The sequence below is a fragment of the Leptonychotes weddellii genome, chromosome 1 (genome assembly GCF_054177405.1).
Source record: "Leptonychotes weddellii isolate Sample4059 chromosome 1, ASM5417740v2, whole genome shotgun sequence".
Taxonomy (NCBI): domain Eukaryota; kingdom Metazoa; phylum Chordata; class Mammalia; order Carnivora; family Phocidae; genus Leptonychotes; species Leptonychotes weddellii.
In genome coordinates, this window is record NC_138369.1 from 191,047,784 (window position 1) to 191,070,598 (window position 22,815).

The 22,815-nt window shown below is 61.1% G+C and overlaps 1 protein-coding gene across 1 annotated transcript in view; it reads right to left on the bottom strand.

The window, feature by feature from the left end:
• Window positions 1-1,279: 1,279 nt before the first annotated feature.
• The window catches only part of POFUT2 (protein O-fucosyltransferase 2), a 345,437-nt gene continuing 323,901 nt past the window's right edge, over window positions 1,280-22,815 (bottom strand). Inside the window, exons 6-7 of the mRNA XM_081820620.1 lie at window positions 3,695-3,776; window positions 1,280-1,344 (exon numbers count right to left, since the gene is read on the bottom strand). Of these exons, the coding sequence (XP_081676746.1) occupies window positions 1,280-1,344; window positions 3,695-3,776 (147 nt within the window). The remainder of the gene's footprint in view (window positions 1,345-3,694; window positions 3,777-22,815) is intronic.

A 22,815-nucleotide genomic window follows, 5' to 3' on the forward strand; every position in this document is an offset into this window, starting at 1 on the left:
TAGGTGGTGGGGGAGGGGAGGAGGGGAGGTGCAGAGGGGGGAGGGACAGGTGGTGGGGAAGGGGCAGAGGGGGAGGGGGAGGGGCACAGGGGAGGTTTTGGGGGAAAGGGAGGGACAGCATGAGAAGGGGAGGGACAGAGGGGGAGGGGCAGGATGAGAGGGGAGGGGCCAGGGAGAGGGGGAGGGGCCAAGGGGGGGCAGGAGTCTGCAGGGCCTTCATCCTTGTGGGCCAGGGAAGGGATTGAGGTCTTACTCCAGTGTAACAGGGAGCCAGGGAGGCTTTGAGCAGGGTGGGGTGCATGACCTGAGACTTGGGGGCAGAGGAGGATTTTGGGATGTCCAGGGCAGACGTCTGGTCACAGCACAGACACACAGACACCCTCTGAAGGCCAAGCAGGCCAGGTTGCAGGTGTGTGGGAGGCGAGCAAGAGGGGACCCTCCCTTGCACACCACTGCTCGGCCAGACTGCAGACAACACACCGCCACCACATGGCCTCTGTATTTTTCTCACTTTGGTCAAAAACACAGTGTCAAGAGTGATTTTGGGGGAAATAAGTTTAAAAGGTGTCATATTCCAGATAAAGCATTTTGAACAATAAAGGAAGATGTTTCTAGAAGGACATGGGAAATAAATGACGCCCCAGGCCAGCACAGTCCCCCCACGTGGGAAGCAGAGGCAGCCCCCTTCCGCTGGACGACCCCCTGGGATGGAGGAGTCTGTGCACAAAGGTGGAGGGGAGACCTCGCGTGCTCTGGGGAGGCTTTCTGGAAGAGAAGGTGCGTGAGCCAGGCCTTGAAGGATGAGCAAGGGTGTCTGGTGGAGAGAGGAGGGGAGGGATGCTCTCGGCAGAGAACATGCAGGAGCGACTCATCCTGCCGTTCCCCAGAAGGTCCAGAAGAGGCCTTACGAGCTCACCACCGATGGTGGGGAAGGTGGACCGCAGCAGCGCTGCCGTGGGTGCTGTGGGGCGACGCCCATCTGGTGGCAGCGTGGCTCACGTGGTTAGTCTCTCAGGATTCAGAACAGCAATCCCTTCTGACCCAGCTAATCCCATGTAGGACATTGTCACAGATTCACTCCCGCATCTGCAGAGAGACATGTGAGCAAGGCCATGAGGGCGATGTTGTGTCCAAGAGCAGGAGAGGGACACAAGGCGACTGTGAGTCAGGAAGGGCCTTGAGAGTGGCTGGGACATCCATGTGAGGGACACAGGACAGCCCCTGAGAGGACGGAGGCACAGCTGCAGGCTGTCCGTGGCACAAGAGCCCAGACAGGTGATCAAGAGGAACAGGGACCGTGGGCATCTCGGTCCGCCAGCTGCTGAACGTGCACAAAGTGGGCATCTGGCAGACACACGCGGGAGGAGCTCAGTGTCACTCCATGCAGCTTTAAGCCGTGCACACACATCGCCTACTCAAAACAATCTATTTTAAGCTTCAAGGTCCAGCCCGAGCCTGACGGCACCGAGTGGGCAGAGTGGCTGGGCTCAGGCAGAGACTGCTGAGTATAGCTGCCCAGTCCCCTCCACAAGGGCCGGCCAGTGTCATCTTCCCACCCAGCCCACACAAAGTAAGGAAGACCCATCCTGCAGCCAAGCCGTCTCTTGCCCTGGAGCCAGGAGGCTGGACCTGACTCCCCCGATTGGCATGGGTGTCACGGCCAGCACGCAGCAGCTAGCAGGGCAAAGATGAGGGGTGCTGGACGGGCCGAGGCCATACACAGTCCTGCAGAGAAGGCAGCAGTGACCTCAGCAAGACAGCAGCAGAGGGAACGGGGACACCCACACCCAGAAAAGAGATCCCCAAGTCCCCTGGAGCTTCAGGGACAGACGCATCCCTGGAGCTGTAAGGGGAGGGTGTGCTGTGACAAGGGGCTGCTGGGGCCACAGCGGGAGGCTGTGCAGGCAGCCCATGGGCAGTTCCCACCTTTTCTGCCCCGGCACCTGCCTGAGGATGTACAGCTCCAGGGACAGTCCTGTGTGAGTGCGGACAATGCCGGGAAGAACTCCAAGACGGCCATAGGGGTCTCTCTGTGCCCCGGCCCTTGCCCATCCAGGTATGTCAGCACTAGGAGATTCACGCATCCAAATGGCACTTGGCAGAACGCCTCTCGTGTCCTCCCTGCCCCTCATCCCCACACCCACACCACTCTGCCCCATGTCTCTCCACAGCCTCCTGTCTGCTGCACGTTTGCACAGCTTCCAGGAGGAGGAGGTTGGAGGGCTCACATTGTACTTCTGATGGACCAGTGATGCACAGGACAAGGACACACACCAGAACTCCCTCTCTTCTCCTCTCCCATTTCTCCCTCCCCAGTAAAGCAGCCCAGGCTCTCCTACTGGAGAGGCCAGGTGCACACCCAGCTGACAGCCAGCCTGCAGGGGGACCTTCGTGACAGACCCTGCAGTCCCGGTCGAGCCTTCAGATGAGGCTGCCCAGCCGACACCTTGACGGCAACCTCGAGACGCCCCGAGCCACAACCACCCAGCTGAGCCGCCCCAGGGTCCTTGGTCTTCGGGGAGGAGAGGACACACGGTGGCTGTCTTAGACTGCCGAGTTTGGGGTAACACATTAGAGGGCAGCAGACAACCAGCACGGATGCTGTAACCCATGGCCCCTTCCGACTGCGCATGAGCCCTTCTCCTTGTCAGCTGTCTGCCACCGTGAGCTGCCCGTTCGGTCCTACCAGACACTGACCTGACTCAGATCATGCTAACAGCAGTGCAGTGTCAGTTCTGGTTCAAACGAGGTGCATCGCCCGTTGTCACAGTGCTCCCGTGGCCGAGGCCGCTATTACCAATGTGACTGTGATATCACCGTCAGTCAAGGACACGCCAACTACAGGAAAATCCAAACCCCTGTCTCAGCAAGAGAGCACTTCTCAGAGAAGAATGCCTACTGTGTCCCAGCACCCGTGGCCCCCTCCCCGTGCAGGTGGTCCTCCCTGGGCCAGAGGCATCAGCTGGGAGCTCACTAGCAAGGTAAAGTCTCAGGCTCCACCCCGACTCTGGGAGTTCCTCTGATGCTGGGGAAGGACAGCTGTGGGTTCGGGGAACCTCTCAGCGGTGCTGGGGGCCGGCAAGGGGAGACTGCGGATGAGGAGGGTCTCAGGAGCCAGGGGGACAACTTCAACAGAAAGTCCGAGTCCCCCAGACCCACAGGCACACAGAGACGTGGACGGGACAAGACCGCGCTTCAGAGAGGTCAGGGAGCTGGACACCACAAAAGAAGGTCAAGAGCCGCTTCCCTGAGGCCCAGCCCCTGCCCGGAGGCCACGCTCCACTTGCATTTCCCCCAAGGCAGTTAGTTGTTTGTAAACCGTGCTCGGTGGGAGGAGGACGAGCCTGGAAGCCATGCTGGTGAGAGAGGTCAGACCCCAAGAGCAGAGAGCGTGGGATTTCGTTTCCACGAACCGACCCGAACATGGTGGGAGAGAGCGGATGACTGGGGGCCAGGGGAGAACACGCGGTGATGGAAATGTTCCAGAACTAACAGACCATGCTGCACAGCAGTGTGAATGTGCTACATGCCACTGAGCTGTTCATGTTACAGTGGTTGGTTTTATACACATTTTATCTCAAAAACAAACTAGCTGGTGCCACAGTGGGTTCCATCCCACCGCCCGCCCACAACCTTGTTAGCAACATCTTGGCGCCCCCCCACCAGTCTGCACAGCCATTCAAAGGCCACCGACCAGAGAATGGCCATCCGTGGTCAGCATGCTGCCCTTCCTGGGCCTCCCGCTGCGGGGTGCTGGGGCGCCGTGGCCGCCGGGTGGGCGCAGGGTGGGGCCTGGCCTGGCTGTGATGCGGGCGCCCCAGCCGCTGAGGTTACTCTGAGGCTGAGGGGGCACGCTTGTGCTCCTGGCTCTGGGCCCAGGAGGATTCTTTCCAGAACAGCAGTATCTCAGGGGACCCGTCACCCCGTGGCTCCGTCCCAGAGCCCTGCCTGCGGCCACTGAACAAGAAAGGCCAGGAACAGGACAGGCAGTGCTCAGGCTCCCACGTCCACAAGGCCAGGGGTCTCCAGACACGGGACACTCACTGCTGACCCAGAGGACCCCAACGCCTCCCAGGCCTGTCCCAGGAACTCCCACCTGGCCAGGACAGCCTGCACCACTGCCCCCCAGGTGCCCGCCGGTGAAACATCGCCACCCGATCCGGCCACCTGCCGTGCTGCGGGCTGCACTCTGCAATGTCTGTGTTTCAGCAGCCTTCCCAGCACCTAGAGGCGCCTGACCCTCAAGTAAAACAGTCCTTAGGCCTGGTGGCTGAGGCTCGGGAGCAGGTGTCTAGCAGCAGCACAGGCCGCCCCTGTCCGAGAGGTCTGAAGCGTTTTGTCAGATCTTTCCAAAATCTCATGCCACGGTCTGACAGCGGGCTCCCCCTGCACCACCGGGCTGAGCAGGACACGTTCGTGTGGAGCACATGCATCATGCATGTCCCTGCCCCACTGACGAGTGGCTGATGCCTGGGCTGGACAGCCCACCTGCTCTGGATCTGGGGCTCCCCCGAAGCTCCCCACGCCGTGCCTCCCCCAGGACCTGGACCCCAGCCCGGGCAGGAGCCCCAGCTCTCACTGGTCCCGAGCACCCGAGGGGCCAGGAGCGAGGCTGCCCGAAGCCCTCACCAAGAGCCCATGTGGCTCTGAGGGGCAAACCACGTGACACAACCGTGGCCCATGGTGTCCCACGGATGTCTCTGCCCGTGAATGCAGCTGTGACCGAGCAGGTTCTCTCCACGCTCTGCATGGTCTGTCCGAGGGATGTGCGGGCGCCCAGACACCCTGACCATAGGCAACACAGCCCTGCTGGCTTCTCATCCTGATACCAGAGCGCCTTGTCCCTGAAGGCGCGTGAGCTCCTTACCCCACCGTGGCTGGGAGGAGTCACGTAAGGGAGGCTTAAATACCAGCCAGGCCGCGTGCACAGAGCACGGCTGGGGCATGGGCACCGAGGGTGACGGCCGCGAGGAACAGCGGTGACCCAGCCGCGGCTCCCTGGAGTGCACCTGCCCATGTTGGTGCCGTGCCAGCCCCGGGGACGGGGACGGACACACGGGGCAGAGAACGTCCCCAAGGAAGCAGAGCCCGGCAGGCAGCGTTCCCATGGAATCCACAGGCGCTGAAGGAAGAACGTCCAGTGAAACCCAGGCCCCTCCAGCAGCGACTCGTAACACACTCCAGGCAGTTTTGCTTGACAGGACCTGCGCCTCTTAGTGGCCATCGTCCTTTGAACCCAGGACGCCTGTGCTTCCCAACTCCTGGGGTGAGCGCTGCAGAGGGGTCAGCGGCGGGCTCCCCGGCTGGAAGGGACAAAGCTCGCCGGCCGGGCTGAGGTGGGCGGAAGGCTCCAGGTCACAGAGCTGCCGGGACTCCATCCTGAGAGGGGAATGTGCTCTGGGGCGGTCTATCCCCGGGACCCGGGCTCAGGGCTCGCACGCCAGGCTGTACAGCCCTCGTGGATGAGGCGCGGTTACCCGCTCCCATGTCCTGCCCAACCGCACGCAGTGGACACAGGGAGACCGCCAAAGCAGGGGAGGAGGGGCCCGGGGCCCAAGCAGACAGGCCTGTCCTGTGGCACCTCACAGGCCCCCCTGCCCCCAGCCTGTCCCCATCCCGCTGTCCCCCCGCCTGCCCCGCAGCTCCAGCCAGCAAGCCCGTCCCCTCTCCTCTGTCCTCTGACCCGCTGGCACATCCTGTTGCTTCTGCCCTGAAGATCTCTCCGATGCATCCACCACTGCATCCTCACATCCTCACGGTGCTCCCATGGCCTGGCCACCCCTCCCCCGCAGCTTCCTGCTGGCCCCGGCCTCCGCCTGCTGCCCCACCCGCCCACCACTGCAAACACGCAGCTCTGGCTCCTTAACTCTCCCGTGGCCCACTGCCGGCAGAGCAGCAGCTCAACATGCTGGCCTGCCCCTGCCCAGCCGCACCTGGGGAAGCCGCAGCTCACAACTGTGTGTGCACGCACGCATGTGCATACCTGGTGTGCATGAGTGTGCGCCCGTGTGTGCATGCATGTGTGTGTGTGTGTGCACCCGTGTGTGCATGCGCGTCTACGCATGGGGGCCGTGAGCCCACGCCCATGTGGGACGTGTATGAGTGTGCGCCCGTGTGCGTGGGTGTGCATGCGTGTAGGCATGGGTATGTGTGTGCATGTGTGCACACGTGTGTACTTGGGCGTGTGTGTGTGCGCACGTGTGTGTGTGGCCGTCTAGCCCCACTCGATTCTGCGGCTGCGTGAGTCACCCCCGCCCCCCGCCGCAGGCAGAGAAAGCTGGGGGCAGGCCAGTGGCTTCGAGCGGGCAGATAGGATCTCGCCAGACAAGTGAGTGATTGAATCTCCAGGTGGCTGGAGGGGAGGGAGCTGGACACGTTCCGAGTGTGACTCTGGTTTCCAGGGTAAAGCACCGGGAGCGACGTCGCCATGTGCCATCGCTAATGAGGCGGCTCACGACTCGTCCGGACTCGCGTCTCCCCAGCAGGATGAAAGCGGAGCCCTGGGGGCTCACACGTCACCTCAGTGCCGCTCAGAGGCCCGGACCCGTCCCCGCGTCCCCGGCCGGCGGCTGCACCCAGTGCTGGTCATCGGGGTGTGGGGCGGGTGGGCAGCCCTCGGAAGACACTGTAGAAAGCGTCTCCTACTGTCACAGCACCGGGCCCTCGAGGACTCGGGACGGTCCCGCTCTGGGCGCCACGCGGCAGTAATAAGAACGGGTTCTGTTTACCGCACACACACTTTTGCACGGGGCGTCCGGGACCAAACCCGGGTCCGCCTGGCCCCCCAGCCAAATTCCTAAACAGCCCCTCGGCCGCTCTGCGAAGCCCTTGATGGAATGCCGTGGTCCAAGCTCAGAAGGGGGGCGTGGGGTCAGCTTCAGTCAGTGCCCCACTCTGGTCACTCGGCTCCTCCCACAGGCCGCCCACCACCAGCGGGCCGGCTTCTGGGGGCTTCCTCAGGGCAGGAGCCCGGGAGCCCGTGGCCACTGCGGGCATGAACTCTGCACTGGGAGCGCTCACCGCGGACCAGCCGCCTCCCCACGGCAGCCAGGTGGCCTCCTCACATGGAAGACGGCTCAGAACGAGGAAAACCGCGTTTTCTGATGTTTCACTGATGTCACCAAGGAGGTAACAAGCGCAGGGCATTACGGGGCGGAGACCGGGGCCAGCACCGGGAGCTGGTCTGCTCCGGAGGCCGGCTCGGAGGCCCCGGGCTCAGAGCACCGGAGGCAGGCCTGCCCCACACGGGGGCCCCCGGGGGCACCCCTGCAGTCTGCCCTGCACCCCCGGGACTGCGCCTGCAGGTGCCCAGCAGAGCGACTCACACTACGGTCTGGAAGGCAACGTCGCAGGCCTCAGACTGTGTTACAAACACCCTTTCCAATAAAATGCCCAACACACAACGGCAGCAGACACACAGGGCAGAGCTGCATGAACAAACCCGGCCAAATCAACAGATGTGGAGACAGACCCTGAGACCCCACGGTGGGAACAGCCAATACGTGTGACAGTCTGGACCAGAAACTAGACACCAGGAAAGTGAAATGTGCGTGTTTGAAACACCCGCGTAGGAACCACACGAGCTGAAATTCAGGGACGCTCTCAGTTCCCTACAGAAGCACTAACGAGCTGCCCCGGGGCTTACCGCTGCGCAGTGCATCCTCTGGGCTCCACGGGAGACGCCGCGGGGCTCTCACGGGGCCAAAGCCAAGGTCGCTCCAGCGGGGATCGGCTCGCTGCCCGCTCCGGCTCCTGGAGGCGCCGCGTCCCATGGCCTGCAGCCCCGCGGCCCATCGTCACGGCTCCTTCTCTGACCCCGTGGTGCCATCAGACCCGCGTGGGTAACCCAGGGTCACCTCCCAGCTCGAGACCCGTAACCGGGTTGCACCTGCCAGGGCCTTCCGTAGACGGCGTGTTCACTGGCGATCGGCTGGGGCTCGCACATCTTCAGAACCGCTACTCTGCCCCTCAGTTGCTGTTACCGAATGAGGGACCTGACAACTGAAAAGGGAAACAGTAAAGTAGCCAACAGATCAGAACAGAATACAGGTCCTGAAAGACGTGAGGACGGAGACCGGATGGAAGGCGGCGGGCAGAGGGAGACGCAGTGGGCACAGTGGAGAGCCCAGCGCTTTCTGTAGCGTCCAGGAGGAAAGAGGAGAGCGGGAGAAAGCCGCGCCTGGAGACGCGGCCGCGGAGAGCTTCCTGGGACTCGCTGAACGCGTCGACCCACAAGCCCCAGAAATGCACGGCTGGACACGTCAGCGCGGAACTAGGGAAAACCGAGCGTAGGAGAGCTCGTGAGGGCTGTCCAAGAAAGAAGGCAGATTTCCCTCGTGGAGCCCACAGGCAGTAGGCCGGCCTTTCTAGGACCGCGCTCCAGCCCCGCTGCAGGTGCCCTGGACTCGCCTCCCCCCTGTGCAGCAGCAGGGTGGGAGAACGGGGACCCCGGTGTGCTGCCCCGAGGCACCACTCGCACCATCAGCACGCACAGAGCAGTGCACCTGAGCCGGGCACCAGTCTCAAGGCTTGCGTCCCCCAGCTTCACGCACCGACGCCCTAACCCCAGCACGGTGGTGTTTGGAGGCGGGAACCCTGGGTTCAGAGGAGCTCACGAGGGTGGGCCTGGGGTCCTTCTAGGAGAGGAGGAGGCCCCAGAGCTGGTTCTCCCTCTGCCCCGGGAGGCCGTCTGCACGCCAGGGAGAGGCCCCCCCAGAGCCCAGCCGTGCGGCACCGTCTGTCTGTGCGTCCTGCACGGCAGCCCCAACTATGACCCGGGTCCTCCATTCGTGCGGCTGAGTCAGACAAGAAACAAGACACACGGGGGGTGGGGGTGCCGGGGACGGTCTGATTTAGAAGCGCTGAGGGCAGGCAGACAGCACCGACACTCGAGGAGAGGCCCCAGGAGGTGAGGGGGCGCGGGGCAGACAGGCTAGCAGGGAAACAGCAAAGGCCCTGGGGTGCACTGGGTCTTGAAGAACAGGCAGGCTCCCGAGGAGGGTAAGGAATGTGGGAGGACATTTTTCAGTATTTTGCAATGAATCAAACATACCATTTTGACCTTCTTTGTCTTTTCCTTGAGATTTCTTAATCAAAATTCAAATTATTTTTTTAAAGATTTGTGTATTAATTTGAGAGAGAGCGAGCACGAGCGGGGGAGGGTCAGAGGGAGAGAATCTCAGACTCCCCACGGAGCATGGAGCCCAACATGGGGCTCGATCCCACGACCCTGAGATCATGACCTGAGCCGAAACCAAGAGTCAGATGCTCCAGCCACTGAGGCATCCAGGTGCCCCAAAATTCAAATTACTTTTTTAATTTTTAAAATGTACGTTGGACTGAGCAGGACTGGAGTGATGGAGAAGAGGGGTGGGCATTCTTCCTAGAGTTCGGGAACGTAGGAAAGTTCTGGAAGACCAACGGCACACTTGGAGAACCCAAGCACACTGGACAAGCAGGGAGGTCCCGGGTGCCAGGCAAGGCCCACGTACCCCACATGCATCTTCGCACGGCCTCCAGAGCCCACCGCACATTCGGCAGACCAGCACTTCCCACGACGGTGTGTGGACGTGGCCTGCACAGGGCCTCGGCCTCCCCGCCACCTCCAGCAGCCATCCACTCGCCACAGGAGTAATCCAGAATGCGTACGAAGCATCGTTCGCCACGGTTTTGTGGGCGCGCAGGCCCCAGTCGGACGCAGAGGGCTGAAGGAGCAGACACTGGTGGCCCCGGGGAGGAGGACGCTCCAGGACGCGCACAGCGAGCGCCCCGACGGCGGGCGGGCCGGTCCAGGCAGCCCCCGCCAGCTGGGGAAAGCCCCCGCATGCTGCAGACAGGCCCCCCGGGAGGCATGGGGCGCGTGTCTGGACGCGAGGTGCGCGCGCAGAGCAGGGTGGACGCGCCAGGAGGGCACATTCCGAGCTGAGCCCGGACAGCGCGTCAACCAGCAAATCCTAGTTGCTAACCTTCCGCTTTCCTTGGTTTTCAAACTGATTTTCCAGAACAATCAGAAAGTGACTTTGCATTAAGAATTTTAAAACTCTTCTCACTTTTTTAAATCAGAGGCTGCGGCCATGGTCCAGATGACAGCAGAGTAGGGAGCAGGGGTGGTCGGAGTGCGTGGGGCACGTGGGCGAGACGTGGGGCACGTGGGCGAGGCGGCAGGCTCCAAGGGGCCGCGGGGGCGGGGGCGGAGCGAGAACCCCAAGGAAGCCCACGCGAGAGGGGCAGCTGGAGGAGGGGCTCCCAGCAGGGGGACAGAGGAGCAGCCCGACACCTGGAAGCAGAGGGGTCCCCGAGGGCGGTGCCACGGGAGCCACGCTGGTGGGGGTTGGGAGAGGCTGACCCAGCCTGACGCCCAGCAGAGCAGTGATGGCCGCAGGACCGGTCACCCTCTGCTCGGCGTCCAGGGCCAGCACCTCTGCGGGGGCCCCAGGGCCAGCGGGGGTCGGGGGCAGGAACCCAGAAGGGAGAACCCCTGCCTGCCCCCAAGGGCCCCCACGATGGCGTCTCCTGGATCCTATGCCCTTGAAGCTGGGACCCCCAAAGGGCCACCCTCTCTGGGTGATGCCAGCCCCACCCGCAGGGGAGCCTGGGACTGAGCGGGGCGGCTGAACCCACGCTGTCCAGCCACGTCCTCTGGGTGATTGGAACCAGACCGATCCAAACCCAAACAAGCCACCACGGGCACCGCAGACCGGCTGAGCAGGAACGGGGCGGCCAGAGCAAAGGCAAACACTCACTGGAGGCCCAACCTGCGCTCGCGGGGAGGGATCCCAAACAGAACCAGCAGGGACGACAGGGCAGAGGCCGCGGCGGCTCCCACGTGCCGGAGCCACCAGGCTCGCTGTTTGGAAACAAGTGGGCGATCACTGTGCCTCTCCTGCCGGCCCCCAGCTGCGGCCACGCCCCGCCCACGCCCCGCCCCCACGGAGGGCCCCGGCGATGCAGGGTGCTGGGGTCCCAGCCACCGGGACCCTGCCCTGCACCTCTCAGGACAGCCAGTCTGCCTGACACGCACAGGCGACCTCACGGGCAGAAGGGGACCTGGGGGTGGTCCAAAGAGCCGTATTTGTTACATGCATTTGCAAAATTTGAAAGGAAACTAACAGTTAAAAAAAAAAATACAGCTGAGCAGAATCTTGGCTGGTGGATTCGTGCCTGGAACACACTCTATTTCCCAGGTGTGCCCACAGCTCTTGAGAAGGGGGAGGTGCCAGGTGAGGGAGGGCTCGGGAGGGAAGCCATGGTCTAAGACTCGTGTTTGGAGGAGGTGTGGGCACCGCTGTTCCCCAATCCTTTCAGCCCAGAGAGGCCACCTCCCTAGTGCCAGGCCCAGGGCGACCGCTTCTGGCCACAGGCTGTGAGCGAAGGGACCCCCATCCCAGAGGGCAGGCATGAGGTCTCGTGCCCTGGGCCCACGCGTCAGACTGCAGGTCACAAACACAAACAACACGCTTACTGAAGAGCAGGGAGCGCATCCATCACTGGGATCCGTCGCCGGCGGGATCCATCGCCGGGATCTGCTCCCGCCTGGCGCGGCCCTCCGCGGCCTTCTCCCAACCACCATCCAGGTCCTGGGGCCAGAGGCCCACGTCCGAGCCGCCTGGTGGAGGGACGTGCGCAGGTGACAAGGCAGTGCAGGGCCGCTGAGTTTGGGCTCTACCCCGTGTTCTAGCTGGTGGTCTCGAGGGTCCTCAGGAGCTGGTGCAGGACCTGCCGTGGACCTCCAGTCGTCCGGGGGGGCATTTCACGCCCTGAAATGCCCTGCGGAGGTGGGTCCAGACCGGCTCGCACGGCCGCCGGTGACAGCCTCACACAGGACTATTCAGATCGCAAACTCTCTCTTTAGAGCACCCCCAATAAGATTTAACTGCATTTTCAAAAGCTTAATTTTAATAATTTTTATTTACATTTTGGATTCATTATAATTTGTATTATAATTTGCATTTTTAATTTCAATAAATACACTTAAATACCTTAGCGGAAAATAATTTTTTTATAAACACCAAAAAATACTTTCTAATTTTTACATTTATTTAACTTTAATTTACATATTTTATGGAAATGAATTCATTTTGTACATTTTGAACATAATTGTAGTTTTTAAAGATATTTTAGACCAACACTGTTAATAGATACTAATTTAATGAAACTCTTGAATAACAGAATTAGTGATTTTGTTGAAATAAGGGTGAGGAATAGAAATTGTATGGGATAAATATGTGACGACGCGTAAACAAGGTCCATCTGTCCTTTATTACACATCCAGCATCACCAGCTCTACGCAGAACACCCAGACCCGCACGGCGACCGTTAGTGTGGGTGTTGTTCTACGCTGCCGCCAGGCGCGGGAACGCGGAGCCTTAGACATCTCACTCAAGATGTGGGCGGAAAGTTTTACTAGTTAGCATGGCTTCTGTGGTTTCCGTGTGTGGCCCCCGCAGTGGCCTCCCCGGTGCGCTCACTGCAGCCCACTGCCGTCTCCCGGGAGGGCCACACGGAGGGGAGGGGGCTCCACCAGCGGAGCCCCCAGCACCACCCATGCTGGCAGGAAGAGCCCCGAGGTTCAGGGGTGCGTCCGCATGGCACCAGGCCCACCCTGGCTAACCACCAAGTCCCATGTGGTTTGGAGATGTGGACAGCAGCATGCGTGGCTTCCACGGCCAGATCCTGAGAACCCCCGGGTCTTGCCCCAGAGGATGCCCCTCCCCGGAGTGCAGGTGCCCCCGGTCCCCCGCAAGCCCGCTGGGCTCTGCCCCCACCCGCATGTCGGCCCGCCCGGGGACCCCCGGCCGCCTGCGGTTTGACAGGACAGCCGCAGGGTGCAGCTTCCTCCTGAGGGAGGCGGGCCCCCTCTGCTGGCGGGGGCAGCCGTCTGCCCTGTGGTGGCGCTCGCCTGGAGCTCCAGCATGTGTGGGCTGGCGCACTGCACGTGATTCGTGGGGCTCATTTATTAGGACAATCAGGCTAAATTTAGGTTAATGGCTTTTTAATCATTCTCTCGAGGGTACATGAAAACACTTGAAGGCGGTCCACAAGCACCAAGCACAGCATGGTAAACAGACCCTGTCGGGCAGACTGGACACCAGCCCGGGCACGGGGGCGGCGGGCACGGGGGGCGGCCGGCACGGGGGGCGGCCGGCCGGCCAGCTGGAGGGAGCCTGGTGCGTCTCTGGTCCGGCGTGCGGAGTGGCGGTCCCCACACGGGGTTTTCAGACACTTAGACATGAATGTGCACACAGGGCAGCAGGCCGGCCTGTCCAGCCCGTGGCCCTGCTTGGAAAGCCTGGACACGGAGACCTGGGGCAGCCTCTCCTCCCGCGTCAGCAGCCGGCCCCTGGGCACCCTCCCAGCTCCCTCTCCCTGGTCTCCTCCTCCCAGCCACCCTTCCACTTGGGCAGCACGACTGAACGTTCCAGATGGTGAATCTGGGCACACGGAGACAGGGCCCACCCACAGGGCACACCAGCAGGGTCTCCCAGCCCCCGCCCCGCCCCAGACCCTCACCGGCCCCCTGCATGCAGACTTCGGCCTCCCCCCAGCCCCCACTGGCTCCCTGGCCGAGCACAGAAGTGAGGCCTGCCTCCCCTGCAGAGCAGCTCTGAGGGGCACACACGGCCACGGCTAGGTGCCCGCCACGTGCCAGAAGCCAAGGGTGCCCTGCTGCCCGGGGCTACTCCCATCTCCCCTCACCCTGCTCGCCAGGGGCGGCCCCTGGGCGGGCTTGCCCCAGACAGCGGATGCCCCCCTTGTGCAGAGTCCACTAACCACGGCCCCCCCAGTCCGGCGGGCCAGGTGCACCTGCACAGCGGCCTTGCCCTGTGGTGCGTCTGGTTCTCTGCCTCTTTGAATAGGCCTGACATCAAGGTCTGCGTGAGGCCCCAAACAGTGTGTGTTCATACAGATGATGGTCTAAAACCAAAAATTAATGTGAAATACCCATCAAAGGTGATCTCTAAAGGGTGAAGACCTGGCATCAAACGGAACCGCATCTATTTCCGTATCCCTCCCCTGGGCCCAAGCCGTCAGAGGAGGAAAGGCAGAATACCCCCATTTCCCCCATTCCCTCCCTGCGAGCGCCCGCCAGTGAGCCCGCCCAACAGCCCGAAACATGGTCAGGGAGGCCCCTGCACCGGGGAGGCCATGGCTTCCCCAGAGTTTCAGTCTCTTCACCTTTTATTTGTCGAGTTCCGCCAATAACACGCGTCAGCTGTAGCATTCGATACAAAGCAAGGACGGTGAGAGCGTGGGTCGCACCACGGCTCAGGTGGCAACCAGTCCAGTGGACAGACAGCAACCGGCACGGTGGACAGACAGCAAGCACGTGACTCCGGGCAGGGGGCAAGGGCTGGTGTCAGACTGTGAGCCCCAGAGACAGGAACGTGAGGCCACGGGTGCCACGGATCCCCTCCCAGGGATGCTGTCCACAGCAGCACAGAGCTGGCCTCCAGGCAGAGCGTGGCAGGTAGAGGTCAGAGTGGAGTGTGCAGGGAGGGCGCTGCGAGTGAGCGGTGACCCCTGTGGACAGGGTGACCTCTGGGGCGGCAGAGCTTCGGACACCCCGGGACACGCCTCAGATGCAACCCTCAAAAGCAGCGGCAGGGGAAGAGAAGGCCCCAGGGCCCATACCATCTCAGCGGCAAAGTTCCGTGGACACGTGGCGAGGGAGCACGCCCCAGGCGCCGCCAAGACTGTGAAGCTGGCGTCCTCCAGAGCCGCAGAGAATGAAAGTAGGAGCATCCACAGGAACATAAGGAATCTCAGCAGCGAGAAACTAGAAAGTCAGATTCTACTTCTCAGGCCTGGAATATCCGAAATGAATAATCACTGGTGGGCCTGACCACCAAAGAGACGAACAGAAACCACCCACTCCGAGGAAGAGACACAGACGGACGGGGATCACAGAGAATCCTCGGTGCTGCCACCCCCCTGTGGCTAGTGCTCGGAAGGATGCGCGTGGAACAGAGAAATACGGAGATCGTGAACGAGGTTTCCCCAATTTGATGGAGGAGCGGCCCGCACATTTGAGACCGAAGGCGCCGGGACGGAGGTGGGCGAAGTGGCAGCAGTGGGGCGCACAGAGGACCCCGGGGGGCTCCTAACTTGAGGACGCGTACCGCTGGCCTCGCGGCTACGGCTCGGCTCCGTTGCAGGGAGGACGGGCACTGGAAATGTCCAAGACGGGGCTGCCACGGCCCCACCCCTGATGACAACTCAAACTTGGCACAGAACACAGGAGAGTACCTGTGGACGCGGTGGGCAGACCAGGGCAGAGTGCGGCCCATGAAGACCCACTCGTGGGGGGCCGTCTGCCTCCCACTCCGCCTGCACTGCGAGGTGGCTGAGCGGCGGGACTGTGGGCAAGCGTGGGCAGCAAATTCCCCAGGAGAAACCCTGTTTCCAACCAGAGGACCAGGCAAAGGTCGGCTGCGAGCCAAGGAATGCGGGGAAACCCTGTCCTTCCTGCTCCGGCCCAGCCCTGCCCCCAGGCCACCTGTCTCAGGGCTGCCCCTGTGCAGCCAGAGCGGGGCGGGCGCCCAGAACCCGGCAGAGCACCTGCTCCTCTGGCTAACGGAACGGCTGCCCAGGCCCCAGAGAAGGACCTGCTCCCGTCTCTCGTTTCCCTCACCGGGCGGCTGTGAGAGCACGACAGAGGCCGCGGCTCTGAGAATGCCACATTCTGGCCGGGGGGTGTGGGGGGGCCAGCAGAGCGGGGCGCTGGAGAAGGGGATCCCCAGGTTCCATGCACCAACACAGCTCCCGGGCCCCCCGACACACACAGAGCGGCACGGGCCCGACAGGCTCAGAAGGCTCCACAGCCTGTGACGCCCAGTCCGACCCTACGTGGTGTCTGCCCCGTCAGAGGCCCTGGACACCTGCCGGCCTCGGAGCCCGCGTCCACAGAGGCAGGCCGGGGCTTCCATCCGAGCCGGGAGGGCTGATGTCCCGCTCTGAAGGAGAAAGTCTCCAGGGAGCTTGCGCAGAACCATAGTCGGCAAACACGACGTAACCTGACAGCTGCCCCACAGTCCGCGTAAACATCCACACCTGGCCGCCCTCCACAAGGTGAGGGGCCCGCGCCGAGCAGACCGGAAACCCGGAGGTTCTCAGCAGAGAAACAGCATCAAGAAGACCTAACTCGAGAACAAGAGAAAGTACAACACATGAAGTTAAGATTTTACTCTGAGGGCTCGACAGCTGAATGGAGACAGCACAGAGGAGCGTCCACGCACTGAGGACCGTCAGGACAAAGCGTCAGTCCTGAAGGACAGAAGGACAGCTTCCGGGGGAGAGCATGCACCGCGAGGCCGGGCGTCCAAGCACGGGGGTCCCAGACGGACAGAAAAGATCTGTGCAGAAAAACACGGTTGAAGAAATAATGGCTGAAAACTCCCCAAACTCGGCGAACACGTAAGTCTACGTCCTGACAAAGCCCGGTGGAACCTCAACAGGATACAGTCAAAGGAAGCCACAAGCAGAAACATCACCATCCACCTCCTGAAAACCAAAGACAAAGACAAGGGCCGCGAGCGCCAGAGAGCGGGGCGGAGGACAGCAAGGGGGCAGCCCTTTGAATGGTGGGCGCTTCTCGTCCGAAACCAGCCAGGCGCAAGCAGCGGGCGGCACCGCCCAAGTCTGCAAGAGGACAGCCCGAATCCAGAAGGAAAATACCTGTGGGGACGAAGACCAAATGAGGACCGGCGCAGATGACAACGGGCTCCGAGGGCGACCCCGCCAAGCCCGCGCAGCAGCGGCCTCCACACGCAGAGAAGGAGACAGAAATCGGGAATATCTCAGCAAGTGTAATACACTCTTTGCTCCCTCAGATTCTTTAACCACTGAAAGCAAAAGCCAGCACAGGTCTGGGGTGGCCCGGCGTGTGCAGACGTACCACGGGGACAGAGCCAAAGGGCGGACCGGGTCCTGCGTGGCTCCAGGGTCTCTAGGTTTTACTTGAAAGGGTAAAACAGTGATTCTAAGCAGACTGAAAGGTCAGGGAGGGTTACTGTAATCCCTAAAGCAACCACTGAAAGATGAGTACAACACACAGTAACATACAATGTGTTTACTTCTAATGCAAATCAATCATGTTTAAAAAGCAGATAAACTAAATGGGATACTAAAAATTATTCCAATAATTCGAAGGAAGGCAGGGAAGCCAGAACATCAAGTCATAAACACCCGAGGGGACAAACAGAAAGCAAAGAATAAAACTGTAGACCGAAATCCAAGCATCTCAGTAATTACATTAAACATAATTACACTTATAAGATGGAGATTGTCAGACTGGATAAAAAATAATAAAAACTGGGACACCTGGCTGGCTCATTCGGAAGAGCATGCAACTCTTGATCTTGGGGTCATGAGTCCGAGCCCCACATTGAGTGCAGAGATTACTTAAAAGATGAAAATTTTTTTAAGTAATAATTAAGATAAAAGATTTTTAAAAGTCCTAAATACATCTGTCTATGAGAAATCCACTTTAAATATAAGGCTATAGGTGCTTCAAATGTTAAATTTAAAAAAAAAGAAGTTTTTCTCCAAAGAGAGCAGCAGGCCTGGGAGGTTCAAACAACTTAGTTCTACAAAACTTTCAAGGAACAGGTTATCCTAGGAGAAAAAAAGACTGAAGAATCTCCGCATTCCTTGAGGCACGTAGCTCTGATGTCAGAACCAAAGGCATCAGCAGAAAGCTGACGTCAGGCCCCCACCATCTGCCGGACGAGGCGCCAGCCGATCCAACCGAACGGCTCGCTCTCAGGAGGAACGCACCACCCCCGAACTGGACTACCCCCAGAAATACAAGGACGATGTGAATACAGAACCCCCGGTGTGACGCACGCTAACCCAGAAACCACCAGGAGTCAGGGTGGCAGGTGCTTGCCCAGGGAAGACCCTCCGGGCTCATGCTGGGGAGTGGGTAGGGCAAAGCAGGGAGGCTTGTGCTTCTATTTCCCGCAGCCCCAATCCTCCTCCGCCATGCAGTCGCCCTGTGCCCTGAGCAGGCTGAGCCGGGAGCGGCGCCCCAGCCTCTGCCCACTGGGGCCGACGGCACACACACCCGCCCCCTCGCGACCATCAGTCAGGTCTGCAGGGCCCGCCCGGGCGCCCGAGCTGAGAGCCCCAGTGACACACACACCCGTGGCTGGACCGGCCACCACACCAAACGGGTGCTGTTTTTGCCAGTGTGTGGCCAGAAGCCTCCCGGAAGGTGAGCTGACTCTAGGGTCTCTGGCCGGGAGGCAGCGGCGGGACTCCGACCCTGCTCCCAGTGGGCGCCCTGACCAAGCCAGCTCTGGAGGGCGGCCGTGTGCCAAGCCCCCCACCAGAGTGCTGCTGACGCCCGACAGGCACGGAGGGTTCGGATCCACGGCCCGTAAGCACCCCTCAGCCCTGTCCCCACCGCGTAGCCAGGAGCACAGCTGCCCAGGCCCTCGGCGGCCACGGCACCTCCACCGGGCCCTGCAGTCTGCTCCTGAAGGACACTGGTCTCGGGTTGCGTTCTTGCCACCACGGGAGGAGCCACGTGTTCCGACGCAGGCCGCCGGGCTCTGCTGCTCTGGGGTCCCCGCTGAGCGGGCACCGGCTCGGGCTCGGCCCAGGCCCCGTGTCTACTGTCCCTGCAGACACTGCGCTTCCTGCCAAGTGGAGGGGCCGGGGGTCAAGTGCCCACTGCTCAGTCCATCCCCGGAGGAGTGGCACACGCACACGTGAGTACAGATGTACGTGTGTGTTAAGTGCGCGGGTCTTAGTGAGGACGGGGGACATGCTCGGCAGGGTAGTGCCCTGGGTCTGGCAGGAGGGACGACGCTGCCGCCAAGTGCCCACTTAGCGGCTCCATTGGGCAGGCAGTGGTCCAGGTGGGAGAACCCCGTGAGAAGCCCCGAGCCGGCTCTGCCCTGAAGCTGCGACTGTTTAATGTGGTTCCAGCTCATTTAGCGCATTACCCAGGATTTCAAAGAGCCATTAGCCCAAGACAATCCCTCAGTCTCTTGTTTCCATCTGAACGGGTTCCAACGTCAGGTCCTCTGCCAGAGAGGTGAGCCCACATGCACACGCACATGCACACACACAACATGAAAGGAACCTGTCACCACCGCTTCCCTGCAGCAAACAGGAGGCCGGGGACCAAGGCCGGCCCACGAGGTCGCTGCCGTGCACACGCTCACACGCACAGCTCGCCGTGGGGGCCCAAGGGCCCTCCCCACTGCCCACATGGACAAGCCCATCCCACCAACCTGGCAGCAGCTTCCAGGTCTGTGACCCCCACCCAACGGAGCCCAGCCCCTGTGAGGCCTACGGGCCCTGCTCCCTGCACTGGATGAACAGCAGTCCCCACAGCCGGGGCCGGTCGGAGCTGCCCCTAGGCTGGCTCGATGCAGGGGTTCGGCACCTCCGACAGGCCAGTGGCGAGGACCACAGCAGCCTGGAGAGGGATAGTGCAGTCCCACAGCGTCCCCCCAACTATGACCCCCACCCTCACCAGGCACCTGGCGTCCCTCAGGACCCCCCCCCAGCCCCAAGTACCGAGCTCCCTTCTGAGCGGGGTCCTGATGCCCTGGCCTGGTGGGGCTCCCATGGAGATGCTCAGCCCCCTGCCACCCTGGAGAGGCCCAGCACCAGGACAGCCCGGGAGGAGGAGCTGAGAACTACAGGAAAGCTGGGCTCGACAGACACCCTCGTCTGCAGCTAGAGCAGGGTTTCCCTGACCTGTGCGGGGGGCCGTGAGGGCCAGCCCCACCTCCCCGTGCCACGAGACCCGGCTCCCCGGTGAACCTATGCATTCTACGCTCCTCATAGCTCCTTTCACCTACAGCTGCCCGCTGTGAACGGATAAACGGAGTCAAAAAGGAAAGGAAGGGCAAAAGACCACCACGCGGATCCCGTGTCCTCAGGCTGGCAGGCCAGCCTCCACCAGCAGGGCCACCACCCACCCCACGCACACGCTTCCACGGACCTTTCTGGAGTCGCGGTGCTGACCCTGTGCCCGCCACACCCCCAGCCCGGGACATCTGCCTCTCCTGGTTCACACAGGAAGCCCCGTAGGAGGTGGTGGAGACCTCCAGGGCCCCACCCTTGGAAGCGGGCGAAGCAGGAGCAGAGGGAGAGGGAGAGGGGCAGGCCCACGGCGGGCGGGGGAGGAGGCGCAGAGAAACTCTGAGGGGAGGGGCGGGGCAGGGAGGGGCAGGCTCGGCGGGTCAGCTCAGCTAGAGCCAGAGTGGGGCTCCCGTCGCCGCAGGACCCCAGGAGGTGGAGGCACACACCTGGCAGGCACCAGGGTCCATGAAATGAGCTTGGTTGGGCTGGGCTGTGCCGGGGGCTGCTGATGGCAGGACCCCGACTCCTCGACCTGCGCAGGGCGCGGCCCGTCCTCGGATCTCCAGTGAGGTGGCTCAGAGGAAAGCACCCGGACCAAAGCAAGCCAGTCACAAGTCACCGAACAGGCAGGTGCGCCTCCTCACACTCACGGTGAAGAACCAGCATCCGAGGCCGGTCCATAGCCTGTTGCTTCAGAGTCGGGCCAGAGTCACCCACCTTCTGGTGTCTGCAGAACCGTGTGGCGTCATCGTCCTGCTGGCTTCTCCCCACGGCCCGTGTTCCAGCGGCAGGAAGCACCGCGCTCCAAGGAGAGGCCGGCCACAGCGCGCTGCTGACCAGGGGGGCCCCTTGGGCAGAGGGCGCAGTGGGCCGAGCACGGGAGCGAGGAAACCGCAGCTTTCTGAAGCACACTTGGGCCTCGGGGTAAAGTGGCGCTCCAAACGGCTCCTGCCGCGGGACACCTCGTTCAGGGCCTCCGCCACGGGCCCCGGACGCAACCAGCCTTGGGTTTTTGTAGGATTACATAAAATTCAACAAGGAAAAATACAATCCAGACTAGGGGGAAAATATAGAACTTTATTTTTAACATAGTTATTAAACTCCACCACAGAGTAAGGACATGAGATTCTTTGTTTCCATTTAATAAATACAAGTGAATAAAAATACTTTGTTTGCAAAGAGACTGCCTCTCTTCCTTCTCCAGATTTCATGGAAGCCCCCCTCTGCTGCGGCCACCCCCAGGCCACATCCCCCCACAAACCACTCCTTCCCTCTGGGTGCAGAGGCCTGCAAATACTTTTTGGCTACAATACCTCTCTCTTCCCTGATGCCCTTCCAAACACAAGTTCTCGTACTGAACGTCAAGTTTAAAACGGTTCCCCTAGGAGATCCGAGGAAGAGTCTGGTTTCCTTACAGAAGCCCAGCATGGACGGAACCCTTTCCACCAGCACTTGTCAACACAAAGAAAGTACGCGTCAGCTTTCAGCAAGACAGACTCCTGCGTCCGAAAGGGGGGAAAGGATAATGGAAAGTATAACCTACTGTATGTTGTACAGACAGTCCCTTATTTCAAAAATAGAGATTCCTATTTAAATTTAACCTGTCTGAAACAGGCCAAATATCTGATTCTACATGGAACAGCTCTGTTACTGCCCATAACAGAGGCCCTGGTGCTTTGCTGCTGAGCCGCCCAGGCTGGCGAGCTCTGGGGCTGCAGCAAAATCTCAGACCACAACTAAGTGCCGCTGCCCCCCAGCCCCCCCACAGCGCCATGCTGCCTTGGGCGCCACCCAAGGTCGGGGATAAGGCACGCCTCTGCGCTCTGTGCTCACAAGGGTGAACGTTCCCTTCCGACACCAAGCTGCAAAGAACAATTCTGTCTCGGTAGCTAACGTTCCTGCTGTGGCCACGCGTACAGAAGCTCAGCGCTCCCAGTGTTCACACGGCTCCGCGTGTCCCTCTGCCCCAGTGATTGCGCAAGTCAACAAGGACACAAATGTAAATCTTGGCTAAATATGACCGGGAAGAAAGTGTCAGTCTTTATAACCAGCAGTAAAACCTCTTCACACACCCCATTTCTCATTAATCCATATTTTTAAAAAGTATTTATTTCCTGAAAGTATCTCTAAGTGTGATAGTTTGCAATACACAACAGACAAAAAAGATGTATCGAGATGCTAAGGAAACACATATGAAGTACTAGAAAGCACGGAAACAAAGGTATGTCCCTGTCCTGGGGCCCACAGAGCCGTCCCGCCCAGCCTCTGCTCTGGCTGCGAGGCCCTGCTTCTTCGAAGGAGCAGCACTGGTTCGAGCCCCCTGGAGTGTGGCACACACGCCCCCCACCGACCGCGACAGAAGGGAAGCCACTGCGCGGTGTGCAGGCGCTCCGGCCGGGAGAGGGGGTGGGGACGGCTCTCACCATCTCCCCGAACTGCCTTGCCAGGCATACGGTAAAACTGCATCCGACTGCCATCATCCTACACACATCATAATTTCAGAAGAGAAGCCTGCTGGAGCGGGAAAGGCAGGGAAAAACACAGACGCTGTGGTTCTGCAAGCTTGCCTTTTTTGGTACCAGCACAGAGTGTCACCGTCAGCGCGCGTTCAGCAGAGAAGCGCCGGCCGCAGCTGGGCGCCTGTGTGCGTGTGCGGAGGGCGGGCCTCAGAGCCCCAGGGACTTCTGCGCCAGCTGCCTGGCCACCCTGCAGAACTGCTCCCGGTCATCCCGCCACATCTTGGAAGCATCCACGTTAGCGCCACTCTCATCGTTGGGCTCTGAAAGAGAAGAGAAGGAGTCGCGCTCCCTGTGAAAGGGGCTCTGGCGAGGTCTTCCGTATATCACTTAAAACTCCCGTGCACCTTTCTGGAGCTGTGTCCCAGAGACAAACGGAAGACTCGGGAGTCTGTGAAAAGCTAGGGAAGGAAGTCAGCTCTCCGTGGACAGACTGAGAGAGGGAGGGCTGAGAGGCGGCGTGAAGTCAGGGACACGC